Raw genomic sequence first — 14801 nt, 5'->3', positions numbered from 1 at the left:
GTGCAAAGCCTGAGAAGACTGCTTGTTCCTAATGACCATAAATAATATGATTAACTCCCAATGAAATTAATTGGCAACGGGCAAAGCTGCTGGCAGGCCATATACTAAGCTGGCAAAGACAGTGTTGTGTGTCTCTGTGTCTGTTGTATGTGTGTGTGTGTGCCTGCTGTGGTGCGAGGAACATTTCTCAAATCCTGACCCAGTTCTGTTATCAAATTGGATCAAATGTGATTTTCGTCTCTGTAGAGAGACAGAAATGTGTGCAACTGGCAGTACATCAAGCTACTCGTACACTTTACAAAATTGCTGACTATATTGCTAAAGATGGCGTGTTGCTTTCCACTTGATGTACCACTGAGCTGTCGCATGACAATGAGCAAAATCCTTTCTGTGGCTCAAATGGCTGTGATAAGCAGAGAAGGGTGAGTAACTGTCTCTCCCTTCTTTTACGCTACATCCATCAACCTCACGACAAGAAACTGAATTGTTTGGTTTGGGGCAACAAATCCTAACTAAGAGTATCAAAAAGACTGGTGCAGAGCATATCATGCTCACTCCAGAAAATTAAATCAAATGGCTCATTAAATGTGTGATTTGTTACACAATCATTTCTTGTCTTATAATATTCACAATCACAATGTTGCATCTTTTAAAACAGAGCAGCAGCTGGACAGACTTACAGTAGGGGTGATGATGGCAGCACAGGGGCGTTAACAGCAGGAATATGGCAACAATGCAAATTCTGGAGGAAAATCCACGCTCAAAATAGCACTTGATTATATAGGCAGGCAGGCGGGCAGAGAGAGAGGAAAGTACTGTCAGAGGAGAATAAAGCTCTCTGGTTCTCAGCAGAGAGAAAAAAACACCTTACAGACCCCTGCATCAAACACATGCAAATAATAATAATCTCCTATCCCTCACTTTCTCTTACATATGAGTGGATATTATACACAGCTTGAAAATCTTGCTTCAGTTTATGGAATACACAGTAATATCATACACCGTGGATGCTCCCAAGAATCTTTTTAAATGCAATTCAGTCAATCAGCTCACCTGGATTTATTATTAGAGCATGGACAGAGTTGATATGCGGTCTCTGTTGTCTGACCCTTTACAAGTGGATTCTTGGGTTTGAGGTAGGGTTTATGCCATGCTATATAAGCAACAACAGCAGCAAGTATTTCCAGCAGTATTGCAGTGTTTGAAAATTGTGTTTGAAACAGCAGACGTAGTTTACTAAAGTAAGGGTGTGGAGGACAGGGTGGTGGATGCAGGAGACCAAAGTTTGTTACCAACCCTGTCTCCTAGAAATTATGTTTACATACCACTCAATTGTTTCTCCAGTTAAGTTGCATTGTCAAATGTATCACTGCCTGGATTGTGTTGTGTGAATGAAGCTGTACATTTATATGCCACACTGAAGTTGTAAGGGCAAGGTGCACATCTTGAGTCCCGTGTGTGGTTAGATTTAGGCAACCACAGGTCTTTGGTTAAAGGATAGGTTCAGAATTTTTCAAATCTTCCATAAAACAATAGTCAGGTGCCCAAATAAACACTGACACCTGTTTTTATTGCTGTAATCATTCCCTCCATTCATACTGACCATTATAAGATCCCTTAATAATGCACTTTAAATTCAAGTGATGGGGGACAAAATCCACAGCCGTCCATCTGTGCAAAAATGTGTTTAAAAGTTTATTTGAAGGTAGTATGAGGCCTCAGCCATCCAAATGAGTCAAATCAAGTAGATATCTTTCAACACTACAGTGTTTTTAGTGCCAAATTCCCTCTTTTTGTTATTGTACTTCCAACACGGCTCAACAGGGAAACACTGTCCGTCGAGACTTTTTTTTATTGAGTTTGACTAACTCAGACAGCTGAAGCCTCATATAAGCTTCAAATAAGCTTTTAAATACATTTTTGCTCAAAATGAGGACTGTGGATTTTATCCCCTATCACTTACATTGTAAGCGCATTTGAAGGAGATCTTCTGATGGTCAGTATGAACAGGACGAATGATTACAGCGAGCAAAACATGTTTTAATGTTCATGTGGGCAGCTGACTATTGTTTTAAGAGACACTTGAAAAATTGTGAACCTATCCTTTAAACTGTCTCTCATGAAGTGAAATAAGTTGAGCTTAACTTTAGTCTACACATGAACAGCCAAGAAACAGTGAAACTTAAAGTGTAAGAACTGCAAGGTTTTGATTATTGTTGACTTTGAATTGTAATAATCATCATCTGGTTTGGTCCCCCTTGGTTTATAATCAGCAACACTCTTCAGCCCACAAAGTTTTTGAATATCATGCAATTATGTGAATGAAACTAGTTTAATGAGTTGCAACATCAACACCAAATGCTGCACCTACAGCCTTTGCTGCCCACCTGAATTCTGGATTTGAACAAATTTTTAGGCACTACTTGCCTTTTCCTCCTCCCTGTCTTATGTTGTCACCATCCTCCAGTTCCAGTCATGTTTACATTTTTCTAGACCCCTGGCCAACTGGACCATTAAAAATGAAGAAGGTACACGGAGACAGCATGTTTAATGCATGGTCTCATCTCCTGCCGCTGAGGCTACCTCCGCTTTCTCAGGATGCTGCTTGCACAAACACACTCTCGGTGACAGGAATGAAGCACCACATGGCACAGTCCAGAGGTAAAAGACGGTACACTGAGTCCCAGGGCTTAAAGTCTGAATAAAGTCAATGCATATCCTCTGAGTTGATCTTGGAGGTTAAACAGTACAGAGAAAATAGGCCCTGGGGTTGACACATGAAAGCTGTCTTTGAAGCATGCTATACTGTGAATGATAGATTTGAGGAATATGCTTCCTTGTTTCTATGGAAGGAGTATTTTCGGGGTGGCCCTGGGTGTTTTTCTGTTATGCAAAGAGATCAATAGAGTTTTATTTATGAGGAATGGATGCTTCAAACCAGTGCTGTCTTTCTATTGTCTTACAGATAAAACATTTATAAAAAAGAGTGACATAGTACAATACTCTGATTAGAAACAGAATTGAACTCAGCAGGAATACACACTTTAAAAAGAAATACCTTATTCTTCTTTCCAGTCATAATTAAAGCTCAAATTAAGGTAATACCCAGGTGAAATTATATTGGAGTGAATTAGAAACACCTTCAGAATGGGAGTTTAGATGGATTAATTGGAAGTACTTTTCAAAACCATAATTTAATTAATACAATAAAGTATTTAAAATCAGAAACCAGGCGACAATTTTACTGTAGACGTTTGGATGGACTCATCAAGTATTTAAAATAGTGCACAGAAACAAAAGTAGTATCAGAAAATCTTATTAGGCAGCCATTTCTTTAGCACTTACTTAATTTTCAAATATGAAGGTATAACACGATGTCATGTGACAATTAAATGTATGAATGTTGCTGCCAAATTAGCTCTTTTAACAGAATGGGCTGGAGGGTACTTAGGATACTGCCCAGTCCCAAAAACGTAATTTTTGTGGCTACAGATAATACACCAATTTACTAAATGACCCGTTAAATCATGTGATTGATGAAATGATTACCTCAGTGTCGTCTTTGAAGTAGTTTTCCACCAATGCTTGAATTAATTTTATTTCCATTTGATTGCTTCTGAGCAATCATAGCAAAAATCACTTCTTTTACTCACATAAGTGCAAAAATATATGCTAGCAGCATTTATCCCACAAATTAGAGCATCCAATCAGAGGGCTCTGTTTATATGCGTGAAGTGACCCATTCCAGCTTTTTCAAAGGAAATCACTGGCAGTCATATGAATTATGAAATTTAAAGTTACATCTTCATCATGAAATGAAAAAACTAGGAAATTGTGTGAAAGGGTAAACAAAAGTTTGATAGTGTTTTCTGACCCTGACGAAAGTTGCTTTTTAAAAATTTTGATATGAGAGTCAACATACCACTATATTGGGATCTAACTATCTCTATGTAATATAATGATCTCTTTAACTTATCCTTAAAAACTGAGGTGAATGTCTACCCAGGAACCTGCCGTGTATGCCAGATGGCTGTCTCACTGGTTATCACAGATGTTTCACTGAATTAAGCCCATGACATCTCATGAAAACACAACACTAAGTTCCAGTCTTGCAGATTCATCCCACCTCCACACCTGCTCTCGGTGCTTTCACTCCAACCTGCAATAGGATTCAACATCACGGCACTTCACCTAACATACCTTTTCATCAGTGATGACTATTTATATGTTTTCTCTCTTCATCTCTAACCTTCTCAGTCATTATGTAGCTTTGATGTTATTGTTGGCCTCTTGACTCGGCTGCAAAAGGAAAATCAAGGAAGGTCAAGTATCACAATCGAGGGACAAGGTAATAAGGACATGACTCTTGGCTAGAGAGAGGAGTGTTTTTTTTTTAATGTAAATAAGTTCCCCAGTCTGTGCTTTGATTTAAAAGGTTTTGATAGCTAGTTTGCTTTACTGTTCATGCCTGCTAATGACTACAGGGCCTCTGGTAATTTATCTCCACACTGAGCTGCTACTTTGCATTAGTTATACAGTCAAAAGGCACAGTTTCTGTCAACCTAATGGTTGGGTAAACACACTCTTTTTGTCACTTACCGGTTTCCTAGTTACTTACTGCTTTCTTGTTATACATTTACTCAATCTACATGATACTGTGAACGATCAAGACATTGATGTGAGGAGATTAAAAGCCAAATTCAACATGGGAAATATGCTTATTCATTTTCTTTCCAAGAGTTTGACAAGAAAATCAACACCAGTCTCATGTTTGTACCATAAATATTTAGCTAGCGGAGCCAGCAGCTGGTTAGCTTAGCTTAGTGCAAAGACTGGAAACAGGAGGGAGGAAAAAGCTAGCTTGGCTCTGTCCAAAGGTAACAAAATGAAGCTCACTAATCAACACATATATCTTGTTTGTTCAATTTGTACAAAAAATAACGCATGAAAACTGAAGTATAAACATGACAAAGAGCTCGGCTAGCAGTTTCCCCCTCCTTTCCGGCCTTTTGGCTAAGCTAAGCTAATCAGCTACTGGCTCCAGCTACTTATTTAACATGCAAACATCAGAGGGATAACGATCTTATCTAACTCTCAACAAGAAAGTGAATAATTCTCCTTATTGTGTGGACTTTAAGCCAGTTAGCTTAGCTTAGCTTAGCTTAGCGCAAAGACTGGAAACAGGGGGAAACAGCTAGCATGGCTCTGTCAAAGGTAGCAAAATCCACCTACTACCAGCAGCTAAAGCTCACTAATTAACATTATGTCTTGTTTGTTTGATTTGTACGAAAACTAACACACAAAAACTGAAGTGTAAAAACAACAACAACAACAAGAGGTAGGCTAGCAGTTTCCCCCTTGTTTCCAGCCTTTTGGCTAACATAAGCTAGCTAACCATCTCCATACTGTACAAAGATCTGATAGCCATCTCATCTAACTTTCAACAAATAAAGTGAATAATTCTCCTTATTGTGTAGACTTTTGAACACAATATAACGCAACCTTACTGTGACATTGCAGAAGCTATCGATGAACCCTGCAATTTTTAAATGAGGACCAAACAGAGTCTCCTTTCTGCAGCATCTTTGTCTCAGTCTGAGTTGCATGTTTCCTCTCAGGCATACATGATTGGAGAGTGTGTTGCCACAGGTCCTCTTTGCCTCACCTCCCCAACCTCAGCCCTCCCTGCCCTTTAATGGTTTCCAAATCCAACATGCTCTAAAATCTTGAAAGTGTACTTCCAAATCCATTAAGTCGCTAAGAAAAGGATTTTAAAATCCATGGGACAGGCTTTCTTTGCACTCTCTCTCTCTCTCTCCCCACAGCTCATATCACGGTGCATTTGTGAATATGAAGATATTAATTTTTCAGCTACTCCGCCTCAGCTCTTTTCTCTGCCTATATATAAATATATATGCAGACACACTTCACATTCCACCACTCTATTGTTTTCCTTACGATAGGCTCAATTCAACCAAAGTCTTCAATTTAGCCATATACCCTCAAAAGACCCTCTAAAATGTCCCATCCCGCTATGAGGAGGATAGGCAAAACTAATCTATTCAATTTGAAGTGCTTCACAGACTTTGGGGACTCTTTCTTCATGGCACAGGGATTAGAGGATAATTGGGGCTGCTCTGCTTTACTGAAGATGCTTTGCTTGCTATCAGCTGAAGTTACTTTTTCATACCACCCAAGTCAACAACTATGTTATGGCAAATAGATGAAAAAAGGGATAATATTCAGCATACTGAAGAATCAGCAAGACCAGGAAAGAGTTGGTAATAAGTCTAGCCTTGCCTGGTATGTTCTTACAAAGTGCAAGATTTTGAGAAAGAGTGCAGCAGAGGAGGTGAAGGAAAAAGATAGCAGACGATGACGATAGCACCAAAAGATAGGGCAAAGATGAAGACGGTGTGAAATACTGGAAAAAAAAATTCTCCTGTTCCCTTAGTTGTGAGATACGGTGATGAAAGTGTCTGCACAGCCTAAAGTGGAACTATAAAATGCCCAAACTGACAGTGCATGACTAGATTTAGTGCTTAAATGAAACATGCATCTCCAGTTTAAATTACTTTTGATCCTGTTATCTATTGCAAAGATCCTGTAACAGGGTTCTACTGCACTGCATCCATATCATTGAGGATCATTATATTTCCTTCCTTTGACCCTGCTTAAAATGTGCCAGCTCACTTCCATGACTCAGCATGCTCCCCATTGATCAAAATTGGTTTCTTCCATCGATTAAACATTAAAAATGAGTAATGTTATCCAGATGGCCCTTTCATAATCAGGTTGTTTTTGCTTACTTGATTTTTTTTTCCTTTACATGAGGAAATCCATCTGGCCTTCGAGCTCATCCACGTTTTGTAACACAAGTGTGATTGGGCCTACATGCGATGAAAACTTTCACACTTGAGCATTTGCTCAGAAATGATTTTTTTTGTGAACAGTGAAAAATGCCTTTTACCTTTCCTATTTAGTTTAACTTTCTTTTCACGATAAACAGTGACTGACAAAGTTATCCAAATGTAGGTTATCACTGTTGATTACAATTTTAAGCAGCCAGTCTATAAACTATGATGGATTTCACATTTAGTACCAAGTAACAATGGTTGATAAAGTAAAGTACCCCTGAATTCCTGCTTCACTGATCCAGCACTGAGCTCATGCTGCTTTTTCTTCAACTCTCACGTTCCTCCAGTTCTCTCTCTCTCTCTCTCTCTCTCTCTCTCTCGAGGCTTTATTTAGTTTTTTATCTTTGTTGTGTTTCTTTGTGTTAGTAACTGTGTATATGTGCTTTCTGAGGGATGCTCCAGGCTCATGTGTAGACAGTTACACTTGAGGAGTTAAGTGTTGCTCATTGTTGGAAAAAAAAATAATCACAGGAAACAATTTAATTCATTTTGTATTTTCAAACAAAATATTGAATACCTTCATTAAAATTCACACATTTCTTGGAAAAATGAGAAAATGAATCATCATCTGATCATGCTGCAGGAGTCAGATTTATTTAGCATTTTAATCAGTTATTGATGAATGAGTCTTGCTGACTCATTTATTATTAAATGAAGCATTTAGTTTACTGCTGCCTATAGCTGTATTGATTCATTTTGCTCTGTTTGCTGTTAAGCTCTGTCTGCTCTTAAGCTGTAGCTGTACTTTCTAAATCATAACTGACAACTGTGTTTATACCACTCTAACAGTCTCTTAGGACTGAAATTCAGATGTTAAGCAGAGGGTGGAGGGCTGCACAGCAAAGCCATCTCACATGAATCTAAATGGGACAGTCAGGTTGCATCCAGGTTAGGTACATCTCCCCTGCCTGTTATCTGTCAAAACAGCCGTGCTGACCACCAAAAGCATCACACAGTCCCAGTTATTGCCACTGATATTGTCCTCACTTGAACAAGTCTCATATCAAATTTGAGGTCGGTCAGCACCATGTGATGCATCCTGACCTCTAACTGGACACCTGAGCAGCCGGTGAGTACATGTCATCCTACACCACGACTGAAACAGCAAGAAAAGCATTAGATTAATGTTCTGGAAGACCAGTACAACAAATAAACAGGGGCCATAATGTGTTTTATAGGGTTAATGTACAAACCATGTGCTTAAAGTGATGTGTGCTCAGCACAAACACTTTGAACTGATGCTTCATTGTGTGAACATTGTTCAGATATTCTTAATCTGTGTTCAAACTGTGTCAGATTTGATAAATATGAAAACTTTGGCATAACTCTTCATGTACATGAGTCAAGATTTAAGGGAATAAATCATCTTTTTGTCAATCAAATGTGGTTATTGAGCTTATGTCTTGATCATATGTATTTGATAATTTCACAACAAATCATAAAATTGTATAACTACTTACTAAATGGCCCTATTTTCAGTATAATTGGTAAAATTGAGATTTTGAGCTGTTTACATTTTGATGATCACTAATGTGCAGAGGTACAAGAGAGCAATAAAAGCAATGACAGAGGCCTGAAGTCGAACCAAATGTGTCGTGACCAGAGAGCTGCCACTTTCAACCAGCTTGGATAAAGTCCAGGAGACTCAGATGGTCAACATGACAAGATTTCAAGAGCATCAGCTGACAGAGGTATTTCATCTCAACTGTTAGAAGTCTATAAAATCAATAAAAAGAGTAATATTTTCCCCAGTTTGAGCCAGTACACACATACTTAATGTGACTTTAGATGTGTTTTTGTGTTGAGCATGTCTGGGTTTAGCTGTAACGGATGAGCTGTGCTAGAAAAGAACAGGTTTAAATAAGAAAAAAGCACAAGACTGGGTTAAGAAAGACATGACAGAGGCATCCATCTGGATATCAGATCTGACAGCCCTGCCTATCCGATTGATCTGTGATCTGTATCACCGAGCACTCCTCCAATCATCAATTGAAAGAGACAAACACGAGGGAGAGAATTAAACCTGATACAGTATATCAGTCCATCTATCCAACTAATCCAAAGAAATTAGTTAATAGAGGTGAGTGAAATCAACATGCGAGGAGTGAATATAGAATCAAAATGAGCAATTAGTGGATAAGACAGTGACAGAGCAGGATTAGGTTAATAATGTCAATTTATAAGCAAATTAATCCAAAAAGGTCTCATGATACTTCATAATACTTAACAGAATCAGACTCACATCATACATGAAAGTCAAAAATGACAAAAACACATCAGCTGATAGGACGACTGGCAATTAATTATAGCCCAAAGAAGAGAGGCAGCCCGACACAAAATGTGAAAGAGGGTCATCGAAACTGGCAAGTGCGGGGTAATTCTTTCAGATTTTAGATAATTGTTTTTACATTTAAAAATAGGCTTCCATTAATTGCTTTCATCTCCTCATCTCGATTGTTATCAAAGATATCCTGAACTCTTAAGGGTGCTCCATTTGTTTTGCCTGGGTTGAAGGCCAACTGTAATAAAGAGCCCCGCTTCATTTCAGCTCATATTCCTCGCCTTATCTAATCCCATTAAGGCTCACGCTTCAGGAAATAGGAGTGCCTCCTGGTAATGAAGAAATACATTAACTGAGCTACAAAATGGCCTCGCTGCACAAAGCCTGTTTTCTCCTTCAGTAATCCCTATGACATCTCTGTGAAGATCCTTCATTTATCTATCTAGATGGTTTCTTCTTTTTATATATACTGCAGATCCATTTAGTAATGATTACATATGTTTAAACTGCAGTTTTAGGAAAAGCACTGTGTGTGGAGCTACTGCGTGGTGAAATTAAATCAGGATGTTGAGGTAAGCAGATGCATTATGCTGTGTAAGCCTTTATTCCAGCTCCTCAAGGCCTTTGAAAGCCAAATTTTAAATAGGGTTCCTCACTGCCAGCCTCTAAAGCTGTCATATTGCTTATGCATGATGGTACTTGATCCTCAAACACCAGGTGTAGCCAGACTTAAAACATAAAGTCATCTGCCAGTGAACAGGGCTTATAGGGCAAGTTGTGGAAGAAAACTAAGGTTAAACCTTTAACTTCCCAGTCAAGAAGTCTAAAAAGTCAAGTATATTGTGTATCAAGCCTGAATTGCTGCTATTGCTTTAAATAGACCTGAGAGCTAAAAATCCCCCCTAATTCTCTCTCTCATACCCACAAACACACACACACACACACACACACACACACACACACAAACAGCAGATCTCTCCTGGTTGGCAACAGATGTATCTGCAAAGACTTCAGTCACACCTTCTCCAGGGAGCATGAAAGAAGGAATCCTTCAGCGCCCGAGCAGGAAGTGAAAATGACTGGATGACTGGAGCGTCAGCAGCTTAAGTTTAACGTAGCTAACGGCGGTTGTAAGCTGCAGCATGGACAGTGTTTGTATGAAGGTGTGATATAATCATTTAGGCTTCTCTTGTCTTCATGAAAAGCTCAACAGAGAAAATAATTTATGATCTACATCATTTATTAATAGCTAAATCATTTATTTATGAAAAGTGGGCTTTTAATAATAATTTGCTGGCTTCAGGGCTTACATCGTGTGACAAGAAATCAACTGTCATCAACTTTGTATGTGTTCTTCATCTCTCTCTGAGGTTATGCACCAATGTCAGCTGCAATCTTATTCAATGACTGATAACAGGCCAAATGATTGCTCACACAGTTAAGCGGATAAATTGATAAGTCGCTGATAAATGGACTAGTCACAGATGAAACACATCACCAACACACCCGTAACAACTAACAAGCAGACATGCAAATGGGCAGACAACCAAACACAAAGGTGGAAGCAGCACTGGGTCTGCTGTCAAGGTATTTGTGCTAAATAAAGGCAGTTATTCCTCCTCTGGGAAGTCTGTTTTTTTTTAAGTAGACAATAGAGGTCTAAAATAGAGTAAATAAACAGTATGTTCTCTAAACTTCCAAACTCATTGCTTCAGCAAGGTAGCATGGCTTGTTTTATGTACAGATGTTTCTAAAAGTGCTTTATAAAAGATGGATTTTGCTATCACTTTGTTCATGTTTGTTCAAAAATACAAAACACACAAAACTGAGGCCGATAAACAACACACACTTAGGTCTAAATCAAATAATTTAAAAATATAACTGAAAAACATGATAGAAGTGTAAATGTCATGTACTATGTAATTTAGCATCTGCTGTTACTAAACCCTTTTCATTAACTCGCTGGTCATTGGTTTGGTCCTCTACATGCATCATCAGCAGTTACTGTTTCTGTATTTCACTGCACAGCTCAAGTTTTGAGAGCTATCTGCCAATGTGATTGTGATCATAAATCTAATATCTGAACAAAAACTGATCATGAGCTGATGAAGCCAAACCAAAAAGCCTATCTTTTTGGTTTGGTATGACTAACTTGAATCTACAGACATGATGGTGTGACTTCTTAGATTCTGGTGCTGGTTCTCTGCTGCCACCTGTTGGACTGTTGAGAACAGTGGCCCAAAATACAGTATACAGAACATTTTCCTCAACATTTGAGCAAGTATATTTACATTCCTCTGACCTAGTGTTGAATTATTCTGACATAATACATGGTTTGGTAAAATAAATAAAAAAATCTGAAGATCATCTCTTGCTTTTCATATACTTAAAGTAAAGGCATGTTTGTCCACTAACTAATGGGCAACTAAGTGATCAGGAATTTTAAATAGGATTCTAAGAAAATCCTGGGGGGAAAAAAGGTTGCAAGACAGATATGTAGCAGATTTGTTACTTTGACTTAAAAGTAAGATCACTGCACTCTCTCATAAGGATTGACAACCACAACACTGCTCCTGTTTGTAACTTGCATCACCTCATATGCAGTCATTTCTTATACCAAAACTACCACTGAAACCAGTCAAATAATCACAAAACAATGACATTCTTTTGTCCAAATTTATTAACAACACAAGCTGAATCTGAGAATAATGTCAATTTAAATTCACTTCTTTGCAGTTTCCTCCTCCTTTGACAGGTTCTTAATGATCTCCTCTTTCTTGGCCAGGAGACGCTCCTCTCTGCGTTTGCGGGCCTCCTTTGTCTTTGAACGGCGAGCCTCAGCCTGGTCACTGGATGAGAAAAGAGAAGTGGAGACAGACAAAAAAAAATATGAATCTGACAGTTATGTCAAATAAAAAAAACAAAAAAACAACATTAACTAATGTTTAGACTAAGTATGATGTTCTCAAGGTGAAAATTTTACCAGTAGTAAAATAAATCATTTTAAAAAATGTTGTCTGTTTCTTAAAGTTACATATTAAAATAAAATAACTTTAAAGCTCCTTTTTTTGGAAAATATTCATCTGAACTTACGCTAGAAGCTTCTTGCGAGCCTTATCTGCCTTCAGTTTGTGGATGTGCTCCATCAGGATGCGTTTGTTTTTGAAGACGTTACCCTTTGCCCTCAGGTACAGACTGTGGTACCTGGAGGAAGAGGAAAATGATCTCAGAGCGTCTCATAGCAAGATGACTTCTCCTGAAATTGGAATTAAAACAGTATACTGGCTTGTTCACCAGCTTGTTCACACATACATGTGCCTGTCAATTTTCTTGGACTCCCTGTAGCGACGAAGAAGACGTCGCAGGATTCTCATGCGACGCATCCATGTCAGCTTCTCTGGCATACGAGCATTGGCAGTACCCTTTCTCTTACCTGAGGTAGGAGAAAAGTTGTAAATTGAATAAATTATAATGAATAAAATACAAGTGTAAATGTAAATGTATAAGTGTAAATGTGATTACTTTAATTTTACTTTAATTTTGGTCCATGGGCTAGTGAAAGTACAATTACATAATGATAGTTAAGGATTCAATGTAGAATCTAATCTAAAATAAAAGTAATATGCATTTTAGGAAATAGAAAGGGACGTTAGTTTTACCTACCATAACCCATGTGACGGCCCTTGCGGCGTGCCAGTGTGTTCTTGCGGCAGCGAGCACGGGAATGAACCGTCACAGGTTTTCTGATGATCAATCCATCCTTCACCAGTTTTCGGATCTGCTGGCCTGTGGTACAAATACAATGCAATACAGACAAATGATGTGCTGGCCTACGGGGTCCCGACCACTCACACATATTGCAAGAGAACTCTCCTCAGCAAAGGAAACAACTCACGAGAGTTCGCGTTGGCAATCTCATTGGTTTCATTGGGGTCCAGCCACACCTTCTTCTTGCCACAGCGCAAGACGCTGGACGCCAAGCGCTTCTGGAGCCTGAGCATGCTGGACAAACAAGCAAAACATCTTTGCTGTGACAACAGGTATAATGTGATAGAAACAGTTCAACATACCCTTAAAAGTTCTCTATGAACATCTCCTAAAAGCAAAGGGTGATAAATAGTAGTATCACATCTCATTTAACATTTTCTTTCAGCAGTAAGGTCTATGTAGTCATTGTGCATTGACAGTGGTGTAGTCCAAGTTTCTATTTGAACTATATTTAATCCTTGTTCATTCCATGGCTAAATATTTCATTAACCTTACTGACGGATGATTGTTGGCCACAGTTAATAGTGAGTAGATGTCAAAGGCTTTATGTCGCTCTGGATTACATATAAAAAGGATATAAGTGCACACAAAAAATAGCTAAGAGATATACACAAAAAACAGAGGTTCTATTATTATTCACACTGCAATGCGAACTATACTACCGAAGTGGTTTGTTGTTGGATTACCATAAACATTTAGTTTATCATTACTGTCACCTGATATACATGTGACAACACACTTTTCAAATCCAGTGAGCTTTAAAAGTATGAATTACATTAAGAAGAATTAAGTTCATTGACCTAATGCATATTTGAGGTTGGTCTTCTGCACGTTTGACAGGAGATGGCAGACTGATGACTGCGACGCACAGGTGTGCAGTATTATTCTCTGCCGGAGTGAGACCCTGTAGTTGATTTTTTTAACGTAAAATGGGAAGGTACAACACAAACTGGAAGTGTCTGGCATAGAAACATTAACGTTGACCTTTTGATCGACTAAAAGGTAACGTTACTGGGACTCACTACGTGCCACCGAAGCAGATGAAAGTGGTACCTAGCCAAAATGATTTCTCTTTGTTATTGTGGCTAGTTTATTCAATTAAAGTGATTTTATTGATCAGCTTGTTCAACTAACATGCCCAAAAACTGATTTGTTGGCAGCTGCCTCGCCGATAAGAACCTGTGTTGTTTCGGTAACATGTTGTGACATGTCTTACTAGAACATGGCTAACAGTTAACACACCGACACAGGCCCTATATGTATTTTGGTAGAAATAAACGACTTTACTCAAATTCGGACTAAGCCAGTCTTCCGTCTGGTCTTAAATAACTAAGTATATAACACTGTAAATGTATTTCCTAGAATAGAAACATGTTATTAAATGTCAACCGTCTTGCTTACCTCATGGCTGCAGCTAGCTTGATGAAGACGAAGGAAATAGAAAGACTGAGTCTCAACCATTATAGCTGTCGTCACAGGTGACTCAACTGTGATAGTATCAGCAAAACCAGGTTATAGCTATTTATATAGCTCTGACAGTGCGTATATTTAAATTTTGTTCCGACTATGAATATTTTATGTCATATCTAGACTATGCTACGTTTTTAAAGTTAAACGTATTTATTGAATCGAGTGTATTGAATCATCCCATCCCACTCCCCCATTGGAAACACAGTGGTACGCTCCAATAAGATGCGCTTTCATTTTCTGAACACTGGAGGGCGCGAAACATCCGTGAATCTTGACGTCTGTGTACTTTTCAACGTTTTAAACATTTCCTGAATTAGTACATGCATAGTTTGTTTGTTTCGATAGATAGATAGATAGATGATGAT

At 38.4% G+C, this 14801-nt stretch overlaps 1 protein-coding gene across 1 annotated transcript; it reads right to left on the bottom strand.

Moving 5' to 3' along the window:
* Positions 1-11860: 11860 nt before the first annotated feature.
* LOC122971809 (60S ribosomal protein L19-like) lies at positions 11861-14464 on the bottom strand. The gene is made up of 6 exons (XM_044338558.1): positions 14368-14464; positions 13094-13200; positions 12862-12984; positions 12511-12631; positions 12292-12402; positions 11861-12047 (listed from the first exon to the last, which is right to left on the bottom strand). Exons 1-6 carry the CDS (start codon positions 14370-14372, stop codon positions 11921-11923), a joined length of 594 nt encoding a protein of 197 aa, XP_044194493.1. The 5' UTR covers positions 14373-14464; the 3' UTR covers positions 11861-11920.
* Between the last annotated feature and the right edge of the window lie 337 nt (positions 14465-14801).

The sequence above is a fragment of the Thunnus albacares genome, chromosome 20 (genome assembly GCF_914725855.1).
Source record: "Thunnus albacares chromosome 20, fThuAlb1.1, whole genome shotgun sequence".
Taxonomy (NCBI): Eukaryota; Metazoa; Chordata; class Actinopteri; order Scombriformes; family Scombridae; genus Thunnus; species Thunnus albacares.
The sequence above is the reverse complement of the archived record's forward strand: the minus strand, read 5'-3'. Positions and strand labels throughout refer to the sequence as shown.